At 36.3% G+C, this 26,417-nt stretch overlaps 1 protein-coding gene across 2 annotated transcripts in view; it reads left to right on the forward strand.

Moving 5' to 3' along the window:
- Window positions 1-26,417, forward strand: part of SCAI (suppressor of cancer cell invasion) — a 191,930-nt gene that overhangs the window by 84,973 nt on the left and 80,540 nt on the right. For both annotated transcript variants that reach the window (XM_043985115.1, XM_043985116.1), the window contains exon 3: window positions 10,524-10,655. In XM_043985115.1, coding sequence (XP_043841050.1) covers window positions 10,524-10,655 — 132 coding nt within the window. The remainder of the gene's footprint in view (window positions 1-10,523; window positions 10,656-26,417) is intronic.

The raw sequence follows: 26,417 nt of genomic DNA on the forward strand, positions 1-26,417 counted from the left end.
ATAGTTTCTATAGACTGTGTGAGTTCTAGAAGACTCTGAAAGGTTCTGAATAATTATATATTAAAATGAAACACTGTAGTTTAAGAAAAAATCAAAGGATTTATTGGATAATTTTTTGCTCTGGTAAACAAGGATTATCAGTGTTTAAAGTGTATTTTTGAGTAATTCTTTGGCCCCTTTTGCCAGTAAAGGATTCAAAAGCATCACTGATGGCAGGACAAATAGTCTTCAGATCAGATGCCACTTAAAAATATGTATACCTTGGCCAATAAAGTATTCAAAAGCGTCATTGATGGCAGGACAAATAGTCTTCAGATCAGATGTCACTTAAAAATATGTATACCTTGGCAAAGCTGTAGGAAAAAAAATTCCTTGCCGAAATGTGAGTTGAAAAAGTCACTGTCTGGGTCATTGTGCTTGAGCACAGTAGCATTTTAAGAATCTTGCTTTCCAGAGAAAGCAAGTCATGAGAGAAAGGGAGTGACCCTAAACAGGAAGAAAGATGGGCCTCTCTTCTCTCTTAAGTTTTGATGCCCTCTGCCTTCTATTGGCTATAACAGTTTAACTATGCAGACACTAAAACAAATTGAATTGTGTGGATGGTTAGGTTACTTGAATTGAAGAGAATATTAGCATAGTGTGGTCATTCACTTCCACCAAATGAAATCCGTGTAACAGGGCAATTCTAAGGACTTTCTGTTTAACTTATTGGAAGATTTGGGGACCTTTATCCACTAGCTCAGAGCTAGCGGTTAAATGTAGGTACATTTATCAGGCAAAGGAAATGAATGTTTCTAAATCTAAAAGGATATTCTTGGCATTCCAGATGGAAAACAAGGTAGACAAATCACCTCCTTTTATCAAAACAAAAAAAACTTGAGTCATCATAGGCTACCTAGGATGTGCTAAAAAGCAGTATAAAAAGGATGATCATGGTTCTAATTGAAGAAGTGACATCATTTTTGTTTTAAAGAAGAAAAGAACAATTATTGTCACTACAGTTAAGCAAATTGGCAGTTCATATTTTGCAGGCAAAAAAGCTCATGCAGCTTTACCCAGCATTAGTGGGCATAGTGTCCAGGATCAGGAAGGTGATAGTCCCAGTACTATACGTTAATCATACCATATCTGGAAGATTTTGTTCAGTTTTTTGTACCAAATTTTAGGAAGAGCACTAATTAGATAAAAAGTGTCCAGACCAGACAAAGGAAGCTAAGGTGGTGAAGGGATCAGGATTATGCCATATGAATAGTAGTTGATGGAGATGAAAATATTTATTATAAATAAGAGATTCCTTCAGAAGACATAATAGCTGTTTTTGAGTATTTGAAAGTCTTTATGGGATAATAAAAAATTAGATTTTGTCTGCTTGGTCCTCTAGGGCAAAAGTAAAAACAATAGGTAGAAGTTGCACAGGAGCAAGTAGAGACTTGATGCAAAGAAAATCTTCCATATAATTATAGTTATCCAAATATGGAATGGGCTGTCTGAAGTAGTAGATAGTGGGTTCTTCCTGACTAGAAGGCATCAAGTTAAACTGGATAACCTCTTGTTAGGAATATTTTAGAGTGAATCCTTGTTTAGGTATAAGTTGTATCAGATGGTTGCTGAAATCACTCCTTTTGAACTCAGATTCTATGATTTTGGAAACTTTCCCTTTTTATGGAGAAGAGCCTGAAGTAAGAAAGTATAACAGGGCATACCAGTAGAAGGAGTAACCTGATCAACATGATCATGACCCTTTTGAAATATATTGGGTATTTCATCCCAATTTTGACTTTTATAATAACATATTTTTATAATTCTAAGGCTCTTTGTGGTCAGTATTAAAAATCTAAATATATTTTAGGTAACTATAACAGAGGTTTAATCAGGTCATGAAGTTGCCAGCACTAGAAGTATTCTTGCAGGTGCTGGATGTCTTTTTCTAATTTTTAGGATAAGATTTCTACATCAAGTAGGTAGGTGGATTAAATCACTTGTTTAAAAAATAATGTTTTTATTTTATTTTATTCTCGCTTATGTGTAAAAAACAATCTTTAACATTCTTTTTTTAAAAGAATAATTTTTGAGGGGCAGCTGGGTGGCGCAGTGGATAGAGCACCGGCCCTGGATTCAGGAAGACCTGAGTTCAAATCCAGCCTCAGACACTTGACACTTGATACTAGCTGTGTGACCCTAGGCAAATCACTTAACCCCAATTGCCTCACCCCCCCCAAAAGAATAATTTTTGAATTTCAAATTCCCTCCCTCCCTCTTTAGCTTCCCCCCTCCTTGAGAAGGCAAACTTTGATATAGATTATACATATGTGGTCAGGCAAAACATTTACATATTAGCAATGTTGCAAAGGAGAATAGGGACAGAAAGAAAGAGGGAGAGAGAGAGAGGAAGGAGGGGGGAGAATGGGGGGGGGACAAGAAAAATAAAAAAAGTAAAAGAAAAAGAGATGCTTGAATCTTCATTCAGACTCCATCAGTTATTTCTCTGGAGGTGGATAGCATTTTTCATATAAATTCTTCAGAATTGTCTTAGATCATTGTATTACTGAGAATAGCTCAGTCATTTGCAGTTGATCATTGTAAAACATTGCTGTTACTGTGTACAATGATCTTCTGCCTTGGTTCCCTTCACTTTGCATCAGTTCATATAAATCTTCCCAGGTTTTTCTGAAAGCATCTGGCTTGTTTCTTATAGCACAATAGTACTCCATCACAATCATATACCACAACTTGTTCAACCGTTCCCCAATTGATGAGCATTCTCTTAATTTCCAATTCTTTGCCACCACAAAAAGAGCTGCTATAAATATTTTTTGTACCTATAGATCCTTTTCCTTTTTAAAAAATCTCTTTGGGATATAGACCTAATAGTGGTATTACCTGGTCAAAGGGTATGCAGTTTCATAGCCTTTTGGGCATGGTTACAAATTGCTCTCCAGCATGGTTGGATCAGTTTACAACTTGATCAAGAGTGCATTAGTGTCCCGATTTTCTCCATATCTTTTCTTTTCTTTTTTTTTTTAGTGAGGCAATTGGGGTTAAGTGACTTGCCCAGGGTCACACAGCTAGTTAGTGTTAAGTGTTTGAGGCCGGATTTGAACTCAGGTACTCCTGACTCCAGGGCCGGTGCTCTATCCACTGCGCCACCTAGCTGCCCCCCCCCATATCTTTTCCAACATTTGTTGTTTTCCTTTTCTATCATATTAGCCAATCTGATAGGTGTGAGGTGGTACCTCAAAGTTGTTTTAATTTGTATTTCTCTAATAAGTAGTGTTTTAGAGCATTTTTTCATATGACTATAGATAGCTTTGATTTCTTCTAAATATTGCCTTTTCATATCCTTTGACCATTTATCAACTGGGGAATGACTCATATTCTCATAAATTTGATTGAATTCTCTATATATTTGTGAAATGAGGCTTTCATCAGAGAAACTTTATGTAAAATCCCCCCCATACCAGACAGTTTCCTGCTTTCCTTTTAATCTTGGCAGAATTGGGGTTTTTTGTGCAAAACCTTTTTAATTTAATATGATCAAAATTATCCATTTTACAACTATAATGCTCTGTCTTTTGTTTGGCCATAAATTCTTCTCTTAATTATAGTTCTGACAAGTAAACTATCCAGTGCTCCCCTGATTTGCTTATGTTATAATCCTCTATGCTTATATTTTGGCATATAGGGTGAGATATTATTCTATACCTAGTTTCAGCTAGGTGGCGCAGTGGATAGAGCACCAGCCCTGGAGTCAGGAGTACCTGAGTTCAAATCCACCCTCAGACACTTAACATTTACTAGCTGTGTGACCCTGGGCAAGTCACTTAACCCCAATTGCCTCACTAAAAAAGAAAAAAAATTACTATGGTTATTTGGTAATATGTATTTACCCAATCTGCTCCACTGTTGCCCCCAGAGTTTGTTGATTGAGCTGAGTTTGCCTGGAGGTATTTGTACTTCAGTCAGGCCAAACCTTTGGCCTTTGAATTCCTCTCAAGTTGTCTTAGGAAGACAGCTGCTTTTCCCTGACTTTTAATTTTTTCTGCTTCTCAAAGTTCCCTTTGAGGCAACATTTTAACTTGTTTATAAAAGAATTTGGGAGAACCTGGTATTTCTTGACTTAGCCTGCCATCTTCCCAGAATCCTTCCTGACTTAGTCATTCTTTTAGGGTTAGATTATTTAGTTTCTATTTTTTTTGAGTGGGGCAATGAGGGTTAAATGACTTGCCCAGGGTCACACAGATAGTAAGTGTCAAGTGTATATGGCTGGATTTGAACTCAGGTCCTCCTGAATCCAGGGCTGGTGTTTTATCCACTGCGCCACCTAGCTGCCCCCTCCAATTAATTTTTAATCTATATCTCCATGGCCCTTTGTTGAATGTAATTTTTATTATATTATGATCTGAAAAGGACACATTTCATAGTTCTGCTTTTCTGCATCTACTTGTGCTGTTTTTATGCCCTACTCTGTGGTCAAATTTTATGAAGGTGCCATGTAAAACTGAGAGACATATTCCTTTCTATTCCCATTCAGTTTTCTACAGAATTCTCTCCTACTTAACTTTTCTAAAATTCTATTCATCTCCATAACTTCTTTCTTGTTTATTTTTGGTTTTATTTATCTAATTCTGAGAAGGGAAAGTTGAGGTCCCCCACTAGTAACTGTCAACTTTCCCCATAACTCTTTTAACTTTTCCTTTAAGAATTTGGACGCTATACCATTTGGTACATATATGTTTAGTAATGTTATTACTTCATTGCATATGGTGCCTTTTAGCAAAATGTAGTTTCCCTGCTTATCTCTTTTAATTAGATCTATTTTTGCTTTTATCTTAGATCATGATTGCTACATTTTTTTAAACTTCAGCTGAAGCATAATTTTTACTCTGTGTGTCTCTCTCTGTTTCAAATGTGTTTCTTGTGAACACCATATTATCAGGTTCTGATTTTTAATCCATTTTGCTATCAGCTTTCATTCTATGGGTCAGTTCCTGCCAGGATTAATTTACTTTAAAGGTCCCTTGCAATTCTGACTAAATTCACAGAAACTTAGAGCTAGCATTAAGTTGCCTTCCTGCCTCTCCTAGTTATTTCTCTGAGCACATTGTCCTGGGCATTCAGGAGTTCTGAGATTATCTTCTAACATTATTTTCCAACATTGTCCAAAGAAGAAAGAAATAGTCCTTTTATATGTGAAAGTCCATGTTTACCTGTCTTAAATCATAGAGGAATTGTCTTTGCTGCTTCAAGCTCTGTATTCCTTCCTGATTAGTAGTTTATTTACAGGTAAGGAGTTTAACTAAATTTTAATTGATTCCATAACAAGAATCACGTGGGTAGGATTAAATAGAAATGCCTCTCTGCTATAAAGTTTTGTCTTTTTAGTGACTGTTGCCCAATACAATTGCATAAACGTCTGTTAAATATATACTGTATGGAATGCTCTGTTGATACAAGAAAAAGTGAAATGGTCCTGACCTACAAAACCCTCACATTTATTCTTCTTTAGAGATGTAACCCATTTGTACATAGATAGGTAAATTCAAGAAAATTTGAGGGTATACCAGTACTTGTGAAGATCAGGAAAGGCTTTCCATAAGAGGTGGCACAGTGGATAGAGTGCTGACCCTGAAGTCAACAGGATCTGAGTTCAAATCTCACCAAAGACACTTAATAGTTATGTGACTGTGGGCAAGTCACTTAACTCCAATTGCCTTAAACATCCAGTGTTATCTCCAGTCTTGATATCTGTCTTGCCACTGGACCCAGATGTCTCTGGAGTAGGGAGTGAGGTTGGTGACCATGTACAGCCCTCTCTCACTTAAATCCAATTCAGTGCCAGTCATGACATCGCCTGATATCATGGGTCCTCTTTGAGAACGAAAGACAAACAACACCAAGGTAAGTGATTTGAGCCTTGAAAGAAGCTAAGGAATCTAAGGTGTGGAAGTAATGTGTAGAAAAGCATTTTAGGGATTAGAGACAGCTTGTGCAAAGGCATAGGAAAGGAAGATGGAATGCTGAGTTCAGGAACAGTGAGTAGGCCAGTTTGGCTGAAATAGAGAGTGCCTGGAGTGGAATAATATGAATATTAATAATCAGACTGGAAAAGCAGATGGGAACCAGATTTTGGAGGTCTTTTTAAGTGCCAGGTTTAGGATTTTGTATTTTATCTCATGGGCAATGGGATTTTAAAACTGGAAGGCAAATGAGAGTTTCTATTTTATGCTTATGAGCTAGTGTGGTCATGAATAGGGGTGTGGAGTACACCAGACCCTCCTTTTGACTTAATTATCCTTATCATGGTTGGAATTTGGTCTCAGCAGTGATGTTGGTTAACTCACACACACATACACAAACACACACACACATACACATGCATGTGTGCATGTAGTTCAACTTCATGTTGTATGCTAATGGTACTTGCTTTGCCAAGAAAGATAATAATGAAAGCTAAATTGCATATTGAGAAACTGTTTGTTACTACAACTTGGAAGTTGATTTCAAAATAAAGGAAACCAAAGATTGAATATATGGTTAGTTGTTCTTTGTGTTTATATGGCGAATAAATTAATTATAGTTGAAGAGGAAGGTAGGTTTCCTATTATAGTGATATTTTTAGTGGCGTGTTTTTGGTGGGGGGTTTTTTGTGTTTTTTTTCTATTTATTAATGCAAAATACCTTATGTTATCCTCATCTCCTCCAACTAATGTAATTTCCCAATGATGAAGTTAGGAAATATAAGCAGTGCTTTCTAAATCATTGCAGCCTACAGTGGTAGATATAATCCTGGCCTTCGATCAGTGAAAGCCTAGGTTCAAAATGTGACTTTGCCACTTGTTATTAGCTTTGTTGCTTGGACAAGTTACTTTTCTTCTTTCAGACTCGTTTGTCTCATCTGCAAAATGGGGATAACAAACTTATCTTATAAAAGTTTTCCTTGATTACAAAGAATAATAGGTAAGAAAGTGTGAGTTATTCAATTCAAGATAATTCTTAACACTATATGAAAAACAATCCAGGTTCTATTTTGAATTTATTGTACAATGTGTTGTAAGATATTGATCTAAACCGAATTTCTGCCTAATTATTTTCCAGTTTTCCTGGAAATTCTTGTCAAATAGGGAGTCCTTTCACAGATAATTCACATGTTCAGATTTATCAAATACTAGGTTATAGAGTTCAGTCATTTCCAATTCTTCCTTGTCTAATCTGTTGCATTAATATATTTTTCAGGGTTTTTTTTTGTAATGTTATAATGAAAAAATCTACCAATGTGTCCATTTTTCTGTACTCCTTCCTATAGTGACTATTTCCATTTTTCGTCATCTTTGCCAACTTAGTCTGTATGATGTGAAACCTCAGGTTTGTTTTTATTTGAATTTTTCTTATCATTTACTTAGAGTGCTCTTTTATGTGGATTTTAATAGCTTGTAATTCTTTCAAGAATTTGTTTGTTTAGGGGCAGCTAGGTGGAGCAGTGGATAAAGCAACCACCCTGGATTTAGGAGGACCTGAGTTTAAATCTGGCCTTGGACACTTGACACTTACTAGCTGTGTGACCCTGGGCAAGTCACTTAACCCTCATTGCCCCACAAAAAGAAGGAAAAAAAGAGAATCGTTTGTTTATATCCTTTGAGGAGTAACTAGTTGGCTTAGTGGATAGATTGCTTAGCCTGGAGTTGGTAAGACTTATCTTCCTGAATGCAAATCCAAAATGCAAAGCCTTGTTGTGTGACCCTGGGCAAATCACTTAACTTTGTTTGCTTCAGTTTCCTCATCTGTAAAATGAGCTGAAGGAAATAGCAAACCACTCCAGCATATTTACCAAGAAAACCCCAAATTGGTGTTAAGAAGTTGGACGTGATTGAAACAATTGAACAACAACAGCAAAATCCTTTGACAACTTATCTATTGGGGAATGGCTTTTGATCTTATATTTTTTTTAAGGGTCTAATATTCAAGATATATAGACAGCTATCACAGATAGAAGATAGGAAATTTTTTTCCAACTTACCACTTGCCTTTCTAGTGTTTGTTAATGCAAAAACTTTTCAATGTCTAGTAATCAAAATTATGTATTTTATTATTTTGTAATAACCTCTATGCCTTATTTTAGCCTTAGCCTTATCTATAACAGTGAATGGTACTTGATAGATTCTTTTTAAATTTTTCATGGTTTGATCTTCAATGTTCATGTCATATATATATATATATATGTATATATGTATACATATATACACACATTTTGAATTTATTGTATAATATGTAGTAGGATATTGATCTAAATTTCTGTCAGATTGCTTTCCAGTATTCCTGGTAATTCTTCTCAAATAGGGAATTATTTCACAGATAATTCATAGTTTTAGATTTATCATATGCTGGGTTATTGAATTCAGTCATTTCTGATTCTTCCTTTTCTAATCTATTGCCTTAGTAGATCTTTTTTTTTTAATGGGAGGGGGGGTATAATACTGTACCTGATGATTTTAATGATCACTGTTTTTAGCAATATAGTTTGAGATCTTGAAGTGCTATTATTAATTTTGCATTACTGGGGCAGCTAGATGGCGCAGTGGATAAGGCACTGGCCCTAGATTCAGGAGTACCTGAGTTCAAATCCGGCCTCAGACACTTAACACTTACTAGCTGTGTGACCCTGGGCAAGTCACTTAACCCCAATTCCCTCACCAAAAAAAAAAAAAAAGTAGGAAAAAAAATTTTACATTACTATCTTTTTTTCATTATTTCCCTTGATATTCTAAATTTTTTTCCTGCATAGAATTATAAATTGGTACAACCATTTTAGAAAACAAATTAGAATTATCCAAATAAATTGACTAAAATATCCATAACCCTTTGACTCAAAGATTCCATTGCTAGGCTTGTACTCCAAGGAGGTTAATGATAAAAAGAAATGTCTCATATAACCCAAATTATTTTTAGCAGCACTTTTTATTGTAGCAAATAAGTGAAAATAAATGCCCATTAATCAGGGAGTGGCCAAAGAAAATATTAGTATTTTGTATTCAAAATTGTATACAAATATTTTGTATGCAAAATTGTATATAGAAGAATGTAAGATTACTCTGCTGTAAGGAATGATTAGTACAGAGAAGCATGGAAGAATGTATTAACTAATGCAAAATGAAGTGAGCTGACCCAAGAGCCTAGAAAGAAACATACTCCCTTTTCTAGAAAAAGGAAGAATGGGGTGCCATGGGAATCGTAAAAACAAAATATATTAACAAAAAGTATACTTAAGAAAAAAGAAAAATAATCTAAGTACTGTTAGGAGCTATCCATCTGTTTCTTCAGAGACCGCATACATATAAAATGCTATCATTATTGGTATAAGTTTTGTAAAAGTATTAACTAATATTGTGATTTTACTTAATGCAACTTTGTCTTCATTCTGCTATTCCTATAATATTATATGCAACAAAAGTTTTCAAGTGAGTAATTATCGGGAAGCATCCAGATAGAGTAGAAGGGACACTGGATTTGGAGTCATAAGACATTTGCTTAAGTTCTGTTTCTGCCACTTACTATTATTAAACTTGAAATTATGGAAAATCACTTATATTTTTAGACCCTCAATTTCCTCATATTTCAAATGTAGATAATATATGCATACTGTCTTCACAGGTTTCTTTCTTTCTTTCTTTTTTTTTTTTGGTGGGGCAATGGGAGTTAAGTGACTTGCCAAGGGTCACACAGTTAGTAAGTGTCAAGTGTCTGAGGTCGGATTTGAACTCAGGTCTTCCTGCATCCAGGGCTGGTGCTTTATCCACTGCACCACCTAGCTGGCCCCTTCACAGGTTTCTTGTAAAGAAAATGTTTTATAAACTATATGCTATTATACTATCAACTGTGAGCTACCATTATTATTTTATATTGTCTTTTTCAAGGTGAATTATTTTGTAGTTGACCAAACATCTTCTGTAATAGTATTTTGGTTTTTTAAACATCAGAAGATATTCCTTGCACTGATGCAGATTATATCACTGATACCCTAAATAGTTTTGTGAGTTGCTGTGGCCCCTCAAATATTGCCTGATATCCAAGTTTCTCGTAATGAGCCCTTGGAATCTTATCCATTCTATTTCTTAAATAATGATTCATATTCTTTTAACTAATTCAGTTCAGTTTAGTAAACATTAACTGAACACTTATTACATATAAGGTACTGATCTTGGTTCTATTTGCCAGAGTTTGTGCTAGGCTAGTATAGTTTTTAGGCTATAGTCACATCATGATGAAATAACAGCCTAAGACTTTAGTTCTATGGTTGTGATTTTTGAGAATATTCTTTATTTAACTGGTACGGTTAAGTTGAATTGGTAGTCTTCTGACCTTTTTTGAGCTTGTTTAGTTTAAATGACCTGATGGTGACAAATCTGTGGGTGGTTTTTTTTTTTTTTAAAGAAAAAGTTGAACAAATAATTGGAACAGTAAAGTCTAATCTTTTTGCCTTTACCTAATGTACATATAGACATAAGCTTTTTTTCTTTTAACATATATAGGACTGAATTTGCTCTTAAAGAAATCATGTCCTCTGGAGGAGCTGAAGATGATATCCCACAGGGAGAGAGAAAAACAGTCACTGATTTTTGTTACCTACTGGATAAATCTAAGCAGCTATTCAATGGGTTAAGGTCAGTGAATTCTTAATTCTTTACTGTGAATTGCAAATGATCCCAAATATTCTGTAGCATTGAATCTTTGTGGACCTGAATGTACCAAAAATTTCTAAAATTAATGAACAGAAAGAGAAAACCTGTGTATAGCAAGTATGTGTCCAAGTGAAATCACAAGATAGGGCCATGGATTTGGAGCTTGGAATCACCTTAGAGAACATCTAACACTCTCTTCTTACAGGTGAAGAAACTAAGGCTCAGAGTTGTTCAAAAACTTGCCCAGGGTCACACAGTTGGTAAATGTCAGAGGTAGGGTTGGAAATGAGGTTTTCTTGTCTCCAAGTCCAACACTCTGTATCAGCTATGCTTATTAAAAGATATTGTGAACTGCCAACTAGGATCTTATGTGTATTGGAGGTAGGAGGGGTGCTGTTTCAAATCCAGAAGTAGTGAGGTAGCAAATCCCTCAAAATGACTTCCTGACTTTCCTCTTTTGTACAGGAAAAGTCTCTTCTCTGACATGTGTTAGGAATGCTTCCTTGGTTTTCAGGGGCTCCAGGATGGTGATTGGTAAGGAAGCAAAGTATTATCTAAATTTTGGATGTTCTTTAACCATTGTTTGATGGTGCAAATGTTAGAGGAAGAGAAGTCAGGAGAGAATTTGACTTACAGCTGATTTGGGGTTTATTTTTTATGGCCTTTGTTGTATTTTTGAGAAACTCTTCTCCACAAAGATAATCATGAGATTATATGTATGATAATGATGATTAAGTTTGTTCAAGGTAAATTTCTGATTTAACTCTTAACTTTTCCATTCAGTTATTGAAATACTGGTAAGATATATACACATATCAGTTTGTCAGCTATGTGTAGGATGGAGATAAGGATACCAATTAGGATTTTATAATTCTTTAGGCCAAAGCTGCTTAAACTGTGGGTTACAATCCCATATGGGATTGTGGAATTGAATGTGAGGGTTGTGAAAAATTTTGGCCACACTAAAAGGTTATGTATAACTATTTTCTACACCTGTATACTTGGCGTCACATAAAAATGTATTGGGCAAAAAGGGGTCACGAGTGGAAAAAGTTTAAGAAGCCCTGCTCTAGACAAGAGGTGATGAATACCTGAACTGGGTCAGTGGCTGTGTGAGTAGAAAAGGAGATTGTTGTGAGGGATGAAATCAACAAGATTTATCAGCTGATTGGCTAGGGGTAGAGAGACACATATACAAACACATATGTGTATGTTAGGGGCAGCTATGTGGCACAGTAGGTAGAGTGTTGGACCTGGAGTTAGGAGAAACTGAGTTAAAATGTGACCTCAGACACATATTAGCTGCGTGAGCCTGTAGCAGCTGGGTGGTACAATGGATAGGGCTCTGGGCCTAGAGTCAGAAAGACTCATCTTTGTGAGTCAAATCTGGCCTTAGATACTTACTAGCCGTGTGATCCCAGGCAAATCACATAGTGCTGTGCCTTGGTTCCTCATCTGTAAAATGAGCTGGAGAAGAAAATGGCAAATTCTAGGATCTTTGCCAAGAAAACTCCAAATGGGGGGTCACGAAGAATCACACAACTGAAAGGACTCAACAACAATAGCAACAATATGTGTGTATATATGGGTGTACATATACAAATACATGCATATTTTTATTAATGAAAATTTTTATGTTCATGCATCTTGGCAGGGTGTTGTAGCATTTATGGTGATATTTTTGATAAGCTCATAGATTTTTATATTTGAATGACCAATATTGGTAGTTCTTTACTTCCAAGTAATTTTACCTTACTTGACCAGGGTGTATAGAGTCAAATAGCTTTATCTTATAAATTCGTCTATCCATCAAGTCTAAAGGTGAACAGGAAGTTATATCAACATGGATTGAGGCCACCAGGAAACTGTCAAAAGCTAGGAAGCTTGAGCCTTCACTCCCTGGATCAGTTGAGTGTTGGGGACAACATAGTTATTGTTTAAGAAAAAAGTCCCTAAACTACATGATGGGGAAGACCCTGATAGATAGTGATTCTCACAACACAACTGTCCTGCTTCACAACCTTGGAGTCATCCTTTACTTTTCATATTCCCTTAACTCTCCATCATTTACCCAAGTCTTGTTGATTCTACCTTTACAACATCTCCAGCCATCTCCTTTTTTCTCTACTCATACTCCCACCACCCTACTTCAGTCATTCATGACCTTTCATTGGGAGTATTGCAATTGCCTCCTAAATGGTCTCCCTCATTCCAGCCATTGCCTCCTCTAATCCATCCCCCACACAGCTGCTATGTTGATATTCTTAAAGCACAAACCTGACCTTGTTAATCCCTTTCAAGAAATTTTAGTGCAAGTGTTCTTTTTTCTAATTAATAAAGTATTTTATTTTTTTCCGTTACATGTAAAGATAGTTCTCAACTTTTGTTTATACAAGCTTTACAATTTCAGATTTTTCTCCCTTCCTCCCCCCTCCCCTAGACAGCAGGTAATCTGATATAGGTTATATATATATACATACACACACATAATAACATTAATCCTATTTCTGCATTAGTCATGTTATAAGAGAAAAAATCAGAACAATGATGAAAAACCTCAAAATAGAAAAAAACAACAGCATCAAAAACAAAAGAAATAGTATGGTTCATTCAGCATCTATATTCCGCAGTTCTTTTTTTTTTTTTTTTTGGATTTGGAGATCCTCTTCTGTACCATTGCATTGGTGAGAAGAATATAGTCCATCACAGTAGATCAACACTCAGTGTTGATGATACTGTGTACAATGTTCTTCTGGTTCTGCTCATCTCCCTCATCATCAGCTCACATAAGACCCTCCAGGTTTCTCTGAACTCCTCCTGCTCATCATTTCTTACAGCACAATAGTATTCCATTGTATTCATATATCACAACTTGTCCAGCCATTCCCCAATTGATGGGCACCCCCTCAACTTCCAATTCCTTGCCACCACGTAAAGTGCAGCTATAAATATTTTTGTACATGTGGGTCCCTTTCCCCTTTCCATGATTTCTTTGGGAAAAAGACCCAAAAGTGATATTGCTGGGTCAAAGGGTATGCACAGCTTTATTGCCCTTTGGGCATAATTCCAAATTGCTCTCCAGGATGGTTGGATCAGTTCACAGCTCCACCAACAATGGATTAGTGTTCCAATTTTCCCACAGCTTCTCCAACATTTATTATTTTCCTTTTTTGTCATTTTAGCCAATCTGATAGGTGTCAGGTGGTACCTCAGAGTTGTTTTTATTAGTGCAAGTGTTCTTAACCTGTTTTTGTGTCACAGACTCCTTTGGTAGTTTGGCAAACCCTATAGATCCCTTTTGAGGATAATGTTTTTAAATAATTGAAGGAAATGATAAATTTCAGTTAGAGGCTAGTGAAAATAGAGTTGTAATTTTTTCCCCATCCAATTTCGTTGGTTTTTTTTGTTTGTTTTTTTTGGTGAGGCAATTGGGGTTAAGTGACTTGCCCAGGGTCACACAGCTAGTAAGTGTCAAGTGTCTGAGACCAGGTTTGAAGTCAAGTCCTCCTGGCTCCAGGGCCAGTTCTCTATCCACTGTGCCACCTAGCTGCCCCATCCCCATCCCCATCCAATTTCAAAGATCCCTTGAAATAAATACACAGATGTCTTGGAGTCCAACCACAGGTTAAGAACCTTGCATTAGGGGCTTCTTCTTGCTCCTGGGATGAAGCATCTTGCAAATTTTAAAGCATATAAAAGATCAGTTGCTATTATTATCACCATCATCACTGTTTTCATATATTAATGAAAAGGCATGTGTTTGTATGTGTCTATATGTGTGTATACATGTATTTATTACTGGCAGTTCAGATAGACTCATCACGAATTGGACTGAGCTTGTATTTGGACAGTTCTAGAGAAGGAGAAGGATGATAAAGACTCTTGAGACCATGTGATAGGATCTCGAGGTAAATGGGAATATATCATTTTGAGAAGAGACTTGACAAACATGATTGAGATTTCTGGGTCATGTGATCAACAAGATAGGAGATTAGCTACATTCTCTTCTAACAACCTCACAAATCTTTCTAAAATAAGAATTATGCCCAAGAGGTAAAGAAATTTCATCTGTCTCCTCAGTGTAAGACACAAAGAAACCCAAAGAGGTAACAAACTAATGAATTAACAACAGAGAAGACTAATCCCTAATGTGCATACTCCACACCCCTCCCTACCAGCCACTGTCATCTGAGCAGATTTGCACAAGCTGGTACTTGCAACAGAACTCAACATTCCCATACCCCTATCCTTCCCAGAAGCTTGCTCTGCTTTGGCTTTTAGTGTGGCCATGCTCTATGCTTCAACAGTACTTTTCCAGCGACCTGAGGAACAGAGGGAACTAGGAAAGAATGCTGCTCTGGGTGTGCATGTATGTATGTATGTATGTATGTATGTATGTATGTATGTATATCTATTTATTCACCAGGCCTGAAGTATAGGGACCCAGTTTTGTCCTTTGGAAGTTACTTGGGGCAAAGACTAAAGTGAAAAATAGTTGCCCAATTTGAGAATAATCTGAGACAACTCTGAGACCCAGATCCCAGGAATATCAAAGGGGAAGAAGCCAGAAAGCAATAGTAGAATATAAGGAATAAAGTTTGAAATTACCAAAGACTTCAAGAGGAAGAAAACTGAGTCAAAGTCCTTGAGTACAAGGAGATAAACCAAAAGGTAAGATATTAACAGAAGGGAAAATGGCTTCCAGATCATCTAAATGAGACCAGATATCTACAAATATTATATAACAAATGAAAATGAATCAATACCTGATGAGGCAGGGAGCCTGGTAGTTTCTCAAGAGACCATTGAACCAAAAGCAGAATGTTCTTAAATGGCTTAAGAATTAGGAAGTGGGAAAGTAAAATTTATTCCTTACACAATGAAAATAATGGGCAGGGGGCAGCTAGGTGGCGCAGTGGATAAAGCACCGGCCCTGGATTCAGGAGTACCTGAGTTCAAATCCGGCCTTAGACACTTGCTAGCTGTGTGACCCTGGGCAAGTCACTTAACCCCCATTGCCCCGCGCAAAAAAAAAAAAAAAGAAAAGAATGGGCAGAATAGAAAAACTTGAATCCATAGTGACAAATATCAAAATATATTGATCTTGAAGACAAAGATATATAGATACAACTTAAGGAATATAGGTCTCTAAAAAGAACATAAGAGGCCAAATAACCTGAACACCATAATGTAAGAAATAATACAAGAAAACTCCATAGAAAACAGAACACAGTACAAATTGAAAGAGTATCACAGAACAGACAAAAACCCTATGCTATAAACTCCACAACACATAGTGGTTCAATTTAACAAGTTCTGCAAATGACTGGGAGAAAGACCTTCAAATTATAAAAGAGGGTAAATTTGAATAATGTTAGGGAAGTCTATTCTGCACCCACAAGAAAATGCAGGAGTGAATGAAATAAGGTGTTCCAAAGAGCAAGGGTGCCCAAGATGCAACCCAAAGTAATGTGCTGAAAACCCAAGACAAAATATGAATGAGAAAAGATGGACATTAAGAAAAAAGAGGCACTCAAAGCATTCCTGCAAAGAAAACCAGACCTGAACAAAGTAATTTGTTCTGCAAACAGAAATACAAGACAGTTAAACAAATACAGCAATCAAAGAAGGCAAATTTACCCTGGAAAAAAAGAGCAAAAACTAAGAAAGAGAAAGACAACTATGAAATTAACAACAAAACAACCGCAGAAGACCATTAAGGAATTTCTTTCTTTTTCTTTTCTTTTCTTTTTTTGTTTTGCTTTGGGGTTTTTTTTTGGGGGGGGCATTGTGTGGCAGTGAGGGTTAAGTGACTTGCCTAGGGTCACATAGCTAGTAAGTGTCAAGTGTCTGAGGCCGGATTTGAACTCAGGTCCTCCTGAATCCAGGGCCGTTGCCCTGTCCACTGTGCCACCTAGCTGCCCAACAAATTTCTTTCTAAAAGGATAGAAGGACACAAGCATAAAAGTGGAAGTCAAATAAAAGAAGTGATGGAGGAACAGGTCTTGAAACGTAGTGGACTAAATCTCATAACACCCCTCCTACAGGTGCAATGTGTGGTGGGTTTTGGGGGGCGGGGTTTGACTGTGGAATGAGAGGGCATATTAGAATGTGATAGAGGGGAATATGTGAAGTATCCTAATCAAGTCCACAGTTAAGAAAGAAGGGTGAACTCAAAATAGGCACCTTAGAAGATTTAATTCCATAAGGAATACAGAAACTAAAGAAGAAATAAGTAAGTATGAGGGCCATCAATCAAAGAATAAAGTCTAGAGTATAATGAAATGTGCTTTGTAATTTATTGAAATAAATTGAGGCCTTTCATGAAGAGTTGCCTCTTCCCTCCTCCTAATCTCACATCACCCAAATAACCTTCTACCACTATTTCTGCCTTCACCCCTCTCTCACAGGATTATGTGGTCCTTCTTGCCAAAGCCAACCCCTCTATCTCTACATTTTATCCCCTTCTCTAGCAGATTTCCCCCTTCCTCCCCTCCACTGTCTCACTTATCTTTGGTCTCTCCCTCTCTACTTCCCGATTCTCTACTGCCAATAAACATTTTGATGTGTTTCTCATCCTTAAAAAACCCTCATTTGGTCCATCCATCCCTGCTAGCTTTCACCCTTTGATGGCTGAATCTCCTCTCTTCCATGGCTAAACTTGAGAAGGCCGTTTATAATAGATGCCTCTACCACTTTTCTTACTTTCTAACTCTCAATATTCTGGATTCTGACATCAATAATCAACTGAAACTGCTCTAGCCAAAGTTACCAATGATCTCTTAATTGCAAAATCAAATTACTTTTTCTCAATCTTCATCCTTCTTGAATTATCAGACTCAGTTAATGTGTTAGCTATTTTTCTAAACTGTTTTTCTTTTTAAATTCTTTCTTAGAAGAGATAACTTACTGCTTATGGATGGAAGATCTCTATTAGAATACTAAGATGATAAAAATACACATCAACAAAAATGTTTAAGGGGAGAATTTGACCCAGGATACTTTTCCAAATAAAATATTTTAAGAAGTTTTTAAAAAATGGTACTTCAAAGACCAGTGAGTTTACTTAGATGGGTACTCTCTCCACTAATGAGAATCACCACGCTTTTTTGTGCCTGTTATTCTTTCCAATTTTTGTTAATTTCTTCCCACGGATCCATGAGTTTTTATATAAACATACATATATTCAATGTGAGAAAATTCTCTATAGCACATAACCATTTATTTTGCAGCAAGCTAAATCACATGTGTTTTTAAGTGAGGGCACAAAGCCCCTACCTGATAGCAACACAGGGAACACAAATTTCAAACATCTGGGTTAGGGAAAGTAGGACAATTATCTATTCTCAGCTCTGAAAGTAAACCTAAGAAGCAGTGAGCATGTTAATGGGTTATGGCAAAACAATAAGCTTAATTCATTGTATTCATTTATATCTAGGAAAAAAGATAGTATAATTTATTGTCATGAAAAATTGTATCTTCATGAAACTTAAATTTTTTCAAAAGTTTTCCAAACTGACTTCCATTAGCTTACAGTCAGTCCTTTAACAAGGTTGTCTCCCTTCATTTAGAGCACAAGCCAATGGTAGGTACTCTATGGTTCTCATTCTCAGCATGTTGATGATGATAACAGAAATCATGTAATGTACCAATATTATTAGCTCATGCTGCTGCTTCCCTCTCTTCTACCCCACCCCAAAGGAGCATTTGAGAAATTCTATTTAAAATTCTGCGTTGTGTTCAAAAGCTAGCAAAGTAGGTATGTGTCCATTTCCAAGATAGCAGAAGAACCATATAACATGTTCTACCAAAACTTAATGGACTATCTACAGCTGACCTTCCACAAGATGGTACTGGCATGCCTTACAGCTCTTATTTACTTTTCATCAAGTGGATAAACCAGAGTTTTGAATTAAAGACTTTATGTCCAAACATCCAATTCATTAAACAAATGAAGAATATCATCTGTAGTTTGTTGAAAATGAGTAGGAGACTTGACTATCTTTGTTCAAATATCAGCTGTCCTTCTGTGCCAAAAATTATTTGAGGAGACATAAAGTGGAACTGATAGATAGGAATGTTTGCCCAGTACTATTGCTTGGCAGGCTTTACAAGGAAACTAGAGACAACATAAAATCCAAGCATTTCTGACTGTAACAAAAGGATACCCATCTGTCTAATCTATTGTGGCATCTCTTCCCTCATTAGGAGAGAAAGTGAAGAATCAAGAATAACAACTTGCTTGCTCACCTGGGTGAGAAAGAGGATAATGGTACCTTCAACAGTAACAGAGAAGTTAAGACAAGCAGAAGGTTTGGGGAGGAAAGATAATGAATTTTGTTTTGGCCATGTTGAGTTTATGATAACTATAGGACATCCAGTTGGAAATGCAAGTCTGGAGGTCAGCAAAGATTAGGGCTGAAAAAGTAGATTTGAAAATCATCAACATAGAGTGGTAATTCAATTCATGTGAGTTTATGAGATTAACCCCAGTGACAATATAGACAGAGAAATGACTGTTAGGACAAAGGCCTGTGAGATCCACACTATTAGCAAGCATTACCTGGATGAAAATCTAGCAAAAGAGACTGAGAAGGAACCATTAGAAAAGTATGAGGAAAACTAGGAAAGTAGTGTCCTGAAAACCTCAAGAGAAGAAAGTACTAGGAGAAGATGATCAACAGTGTCAAAAGCTGCATTGGGTTCCATGTCTGTATTCTCCACTTCCTCAAAAAAAGGAAGGAGGTATATTTACTTTTGTTTAATTTTCTTTATAATTAAAAACAACAAAAATGAAAAACAGTGACATTTCCTTCTATAAATAAGATCACAAAAGATGATTTATGAAATACCATGAATCTTTGTTACAAGCAACTTATTCTTTTAAAAGTCTACAATAAATTTTTCTTAGTAGTTGCTCAGCTTATCTGTATCCACTTCTGAACGTTTCCACTCTTATGCTTATTTTTAAATGATTCATTGATACTATTTTCTTTCTTTTCATTTTTGGTATTATCATTATCCTCTCATTTGTCCCATACTGACCCCTCCTTTCAATAACAGTTAAATTCAATAAAACAACATATTGGCTATGTCTGGAAATGTATGTTATTTTGTACCAAGGAGGTGAATTTTCAGATTGGTCAGTATGATTGTTTTTTCATAGACTTTGTATTGATTATTTCCCTTGTTCTTCTTGCTTCACTTTGTGTGAGTTCATATAAGTCTTTACATGCTTCTGTTAAGTTTTCATTTTTTTCACTTGTTATAGTGTAGTAATATTCATTGTATTAATGTACCAGAACTTGTTTGCCCATTACTTAATCACTGGTTAGCTACCTTGTTTCTAATTCTTTGCTGCCACAAAATATACTGCTCTGTATATTTTGTTGTATATGGGACACTTTTTTCTATCTTTGACTTTTTTGGGCTCTATGTCTAATAGTAGGATTACAGGATATGGACATTCTGGGCCCTTTTTGAGCATAATCCCTAATTGCTTTCCACAATGGTGGACCATTTTTTAACTTCACTCCATCAGCAGTGTGTTAGTTTCTCTTTCTGTAACCTCTCTAATGCTGATTTATTTCTATGTTTTGTCATCTTTGCTAATTTTCTGACTGAGGTAAAATCTCAGATTATTAATGATTTGTAACAGTCTTTCATATGGTTATTTATAGTTTGTAGTTCTTTTGAGAACTACTAGTTATATCTCTTGACCACTTATCCATCAGGGAATGATTTTTGTTTTTATACATTTATCTTAATTTGTATATACCTTGGAATATAATACCTTATCTTAAATATTTGGTACACAGTTTTTCCTCTCACCTTACAGAGAACATAGTGTACTACATAGAGAACTGGATTCAAATGTTGGAAGACCTGGCTTCAAGGCCTGTCTCTGACATATCCTGTTTATATCATCCTGGATAGGTCACTCAGCTCAATGTTCTAGGCAACTTTTAAAGACTCTGACCTGCAGAAAAGGATGGAGACCTTCATTGTTAGAAGGAGTTTTACTTTTTGGCATTAGTGGAACTATTCTTTTTTTTTTTTTATTTAGGGTTATTCCAACCATTTCTTTTTTTTAATATTATCTACCTTAGCTGTTTCAAAGTCATGACAGTTCTATTTTTCAAACATTGTCCTCTCTTACCTGTTCATAGTACAGTATTGCACTCTGCAAATCCTCTGTTATTTGCACAGTCAGTTTTTGATTCTTCCTTCAAATCATCTCTAAGCATCACTAGAAGGCCAGTTCACTATGACAAATACAATTTCATCACTTCTTTAATCAAAACTTCCATTCCCCTTGTGCCAAGATTTCGACTGGATTTGAATTGCAGAAGGCAGTAGCTCTGTAAATCACTGTTTTCAAAAGCTTGAGAATCATATTCATTTCACTAAATGCATTTAAGGGCCTCCTATGTGCAGAGTGCTGTGATCAACCCTGTGGGGGATCCCCCTCCTCCTATACCCCAACATGTAAATATAAGAGGCACACACAGAGACATCTGAACACCAATAGTTGAAGGATCTGTGATTTCATTGATACTCCCTCCACTAAGGTGGATTAAAACCTCTCTGTGGTTCATAATTAGTAGTTGGTCTTTAGAAAGTATAGTTATAGGGGGCAGCTAGGTGGCGCAGTGGATAAAGCACCGGCCCTGGATTCAGGAGGACCTGAGTTCAAATCCAACCTCAGACACTTGAGACTTACTAGCTGTGTGACCCTGGGCAAGTCACTTAACCCCCATTGCTCCGCCCCAAAAAACCAAAATCCAAAACACCAGAAAGTATAGTTGTCTGGAAGAGCTTGAAGACATGCTAGACACATGCCAGCTCTGGCAGGTCCTACAAAGTTAGAAAGGCTTCAAGTAGGAACTTAGCGATGGACTGAATATCTGTTGCCTTAAGATCAGTTAGCAAAATTTAGGTAGAATTTACAAAGTAGAAATATCGTTCAGATTACTAACTGTATAGATTTATATCAATAATCCTTAATGTTAGGCTAGACTAGTTATTTTCTGGAGTTAAGTTGTGCATTTTATGGTAAAACCAATATGATGGTATAGAAAATCACTTCTGAAATTTTCATTTAAGCTGTTGAAAAGTTGGGCAAATAAAGTAACTGCTTATTTTGTCTCTGTGTTGTGAAGCAGAATTAGATTCTCTTTTTCTCCCCCCTTTTTTCTTCATATCTTTCCTTTTTTTTTTTTTTTTATAAATTGATTCTGTAAACTGACTTTTCATAGAGTTTTACTACATCTTATTTTAATAGTGAATGTCCAGGGGCAGCTAGATGGCGCAGTAGATAAAGCACTGGCCCTGGATTCAGGAGGACCTGAGTTCAAATCCAGCCTCAGATGCTTGACACTTACTAGCTGTGTGACCCTGGGCAAGTCACTTAACCCTCATTGCCCCTGAAAACAAAAACAAAAAAAGTAGTGAATGGATAATTAGGAATTACCCTAAACCAGAAGACTGAAAATAATAAAAGTTTGCCCGTTGGAAGCTTGTTGGGTTTTGTTAATTGGATTATGCTAATGCATTTGCATTAAGAAGTATACTAAAGACTAAAAGAACAAAATACATAACATTTTAGGGTTTATTGATATTAAGCCTATGCCTCAAAGTATAAAACCTTAAAATAACGAATACTTCCTTTTACTTTTTTTTTAGCTCAGTAAAATTGCAATGAAATTTTAGAATGTAATCTTAATTTAGGCTATCAAAAGGTGTTAGAAATTTATACTCTTTTATTCAACAAATATCTTTGTAGCACCTTTCATGTGCAACGTACTGTTGTTAAAAATTATAAGTTAATTTTTTTTCAAATTCAAATTGAAATGTTAACATTAATGAATCACAAATAGGTGACTAATGGTAACTATCATTTTTCAAAGTAGGTTACAGTTCCCAAAGTGAAGAGACAAAAAACTGCCATTAGCTTCACCTATCAAAGTTCTACCATAAAGACATTTTTTTGTTTATTACTGTAGTTTTGGTACTAGTCAGAGCTAGTCATGGCTTATTCAGTGGACTGTAGGCCTTCATTTTTGGTCCTGTCCTGATTTTTCACCTCTACTTTCCCCCTCTCTAATTAAGCATATTATTTATTTATTTATTTTTTTTTTTTAGTGAGGCAATTGGGATTAAGTGACTTGCCCAGGGTCACACAGCTAGTGTGTGTTAAGTGTCTGAGGCCGGATTTGAACTCAGGTACTCCTGACTCCAGGGCCGGTGCTCTATCTACTGCACCACCTAGCTGCCCCCAAGCATATCACTTTTAAAAAAAAGTCATCTTTGAGTGTAAATCTGATCTCCCTGATAGACTGAAATATCCATTCCCCTCATGAATCCCAGGAGCTGGCTATGAGCAATGTTTTTCTACAATCTGAAGGTGTATAGTTTATAATTTGTAGTGGTTAAGATCTTCCCAGAATAAGAAGAAGAGACTACGCATTTATATAATAAATATATTGAGGATTTGGGGATCATGTGATCAAAAAGATGGAGAACCTTTTTGTTATAAGAAAACTTGATTAAAAGAAAAAGTTGAAAGAAAGTGAAAAATAGCATGCTTCAGTCTGTTCCATCAATATTAGTTCTTTCTTTGGAGGTAGATAGTATGTTTCATTAATAGTCCTTTGGGATTGTCTTGGATCATTGTATTGTTGAGAATAATCAAGTCATTCACACTTCTTCATCAAACAATATTGCTGGGCAATTGCTGGGCATTCCTTTGATTTCTAATTCTTAGCCACTACAAAAAGAGCTGTTATAAATATTTTTGTACAATAGGGCTTTTTCTCTTTTTTTTGTAATGTCTTTGGAACATAAACCTAGCAGTGGTATTGCTGGATCAAAGGGTATACACAGTTTTATAGCCCTTTAGGCATAATTCCAAATTGCTCTCCAGAATGGTTGGATTAGTTCACAACTCCACCAGCAGTGCATTAGCGTCCCAGCTTTCCCACATCCCCTCCAACATCCAGTATTTTCCATTTTTGTTATATTTGTCACTCTGATAGGTGTGAGGTGATACCTCAGAGTTGTTTTAATTTGAATTTCTCTGATTAATAGTGATTTAGAGGGGCAGCTAGGTGGTGCAGTGGAGTGCACTGGCCCTGGATTGAGAAGGACCTGAGTTCAAATCCGGCCTCAGACACTTGACACTTACTAGCTGTGTGACCCTGGGCAAGTCACTTAACTCCAATTGCCTCACCCCACCCCCAAATAGAAATTGAGAGCATTTTTCGTATAATTATAGATAGCTTTGATTTCTTTGTCTGAAAACTGCCTGTTCATATCCTTTGACCATTTATCAATTGGGGGTCATTCACAGTTCTTCATCAAACAATATTGCTGTCACTGTGTACAACGTTCTCCTGGTTCTGCTCAGTTCAGTATACATCAGTCCATGCAATTCTTTCCAGGCCTTTCTGAAATCATCCTGCTTGCCATTTCTTATAGTACATTAATATTCCATCACCATCGTATACCACAGCTTGTTTAGCCATTCCCCAATCAATGGGCATTCCTTTGATTTTCAATTCTTAGCCACCACAAAAAGATCTGTTTGTTATAAATATTTTTGTACAAATAGGTCTTTTTATCTTTTTTTGGAATGTCTTTGGAATATAAACCTAGCAGTGGTATTGCTGGATCAAAGTGATGTGGGCTGAAATTAAGGGTCAAATTGATCATGAGTCATCCCAAAAGAATTACAAGACTCAGTGACTCAGTTTCCCAAGTTTTATTGCAATACTGTGAGTGACCACAGGGAGAGAACCAGAAAAGTGGAAAGATATCTCTCCAATAAGGTAAGGAAAGACAGTTATATTTATAGTATGGATAAATTGATTATCAGTCTCATTATAATAATCTCCACCTTAGGGAGGTACAGGGGAGGGCCTGTCCTAATTTGGAGTTCTTGGGGTCTTAAGCCAACCCCTGAGGTAGGTACCTTTTTCTTTGGAGGTGTGTTTTTGGGGTTTACATGTCATAAGGTGAATCTGGGGACAAATTTGGCCTTTTCTGCGCATGTTTCTTTCTGGTTCCCATGCTTAGTTTCAAAACATCTTCATTTATCATTTATTCCTAGTCAGAGTTTCTGTAGCCTGTCAGTGTATCATTGTTATAGTCTTAGGCCTTCATGGCCTAGCTCCTTCTGTTCCCATTATGAGTACTGATTACTGTGGGTAAGAGAACTTAGCATCCTGACTTGTAAGTTATCCATTAACTGGGGTCTGAATCCCTCTTAGAGCTCATATCTGAATTAGAGCTTGGGTCTTAAGTTTTTCTGTTAACCCCTTTTTTGCCTCCTACATCATTAGGGTATGCACAGTATTATAGCCCTTTAGGGTCATAATTCCAAATTGCTCTCTCGAATGGTTGAATTAGTTCACAACTCCACCAGCAGTGCATTAGCGTCCCAGTATTCCCACATCTCCAACAGCCATAATTTTCCTTTTTTTGTCATATTAGTTACTCTGATAGAGTTGTTTTAATTTGCATTTCTCTCATTAATAGTGATTTAGAGCATTTTTTTCATATTACTATAGATAGCTTTGATTTTTTTATCTGAAAACTGCCCGTTCATATCATTTGGTTATTTATCAATTAGGGAATGATTTGTATTTTTATAAATTTGACTCAGTTCTCTATATATTTGAGAAATAAAGCCTGTATCAGAGATACTTTTTGCAAATATCTGTCCCCCTCCCCCAGTTTTCTGCTTTCCTTATAATTTTGGTTGTACTGGTTTTGTCTGTGCAAAACCTTTTAATTTTATATTATCAAAATTATGTATTTTACATTTTGTGATGCTCTCTATATTTTCTTTGGGCCTAAATTTTTTCCTTATTCATAGATCTGACAGATAAACTTGAAATCCTCAATTTTACAAATGAGAAAGCTGAAGCCCAAAGAGGTTAAATGATTTGTCCAAGGTCATACAAGTAGTTTAAGAGGTGGGATTTTAATCCAGGTCCTTTGTCTCTAGATCTAGATGTGTTGTTCTTCACAATAACATACTGCTTTAGATGTATTATTTTTTCCTCTCTAGAACTAGCATTTATATAGTGCTTTAAGGTTTGCAAAGCACTTTACAAATATAATCTCATTTTATCCTTACAGCAACCCTAGGAAATAGGTACTATTATTGTCTTCATTTTATAGACAAGGAAACAGAAGCAGACCCAGGTTAAGTGACTTGCCCTGAGTTATACAATTAGTAAACATTTGAGTCCAGATTTGAACTCAGGTTTTCCTGACTCCGGGTCAACACTCTATCCACTGTGTTACTTGGTTGCCTCTTACCAGGGAAGAATACAGTGAATTATTACTTCCCTTATTTTGAATCCTATACCTCTCTTTTTGGGGGGGGGGGGCGCAGGGTAATGAGGGTTAACTGACTTGCTCAGGGTCACACAGCTAGTAAGTCTCAAGTGTCTTAGGCTGGATTTGAACTCAGATCTTCCTGAATCCAGGGCTGGTGCTTTATCCACTGCACCACCTAGCTGCCCCTCCTATACCTTCTCTTAAAGGTGGCTTAAGATGTTCTTATCTTTTTGTTATGATATCATGCTCTTGAGTTTTCAGTCAACTAAAACCCTCAAACTTTTTCCACATGAATTATTGTTTAGTCTTGGCAAATAGCCTGTATTTTTGTGTGATAGCTTCTTGGCATACTCCTATCCTACCCCACCTTAGCTTACTTTTTTCTCATTCCAGGAT

Source organism: Dromiciops gliroides, chromosome 2 (assembly GCF_019393635.1).
Source record: "Dromiciops gliroides isolate mDroGli1 chromosome 2, mDroGli1.pri, whole genome shotgun sequence".
NCBI lineage: Eukaryota > Metazoa > Chordata > Mammalia > Microbiotheria > Microbiotheriidae > Dromiciops > Dromiciops gliroides.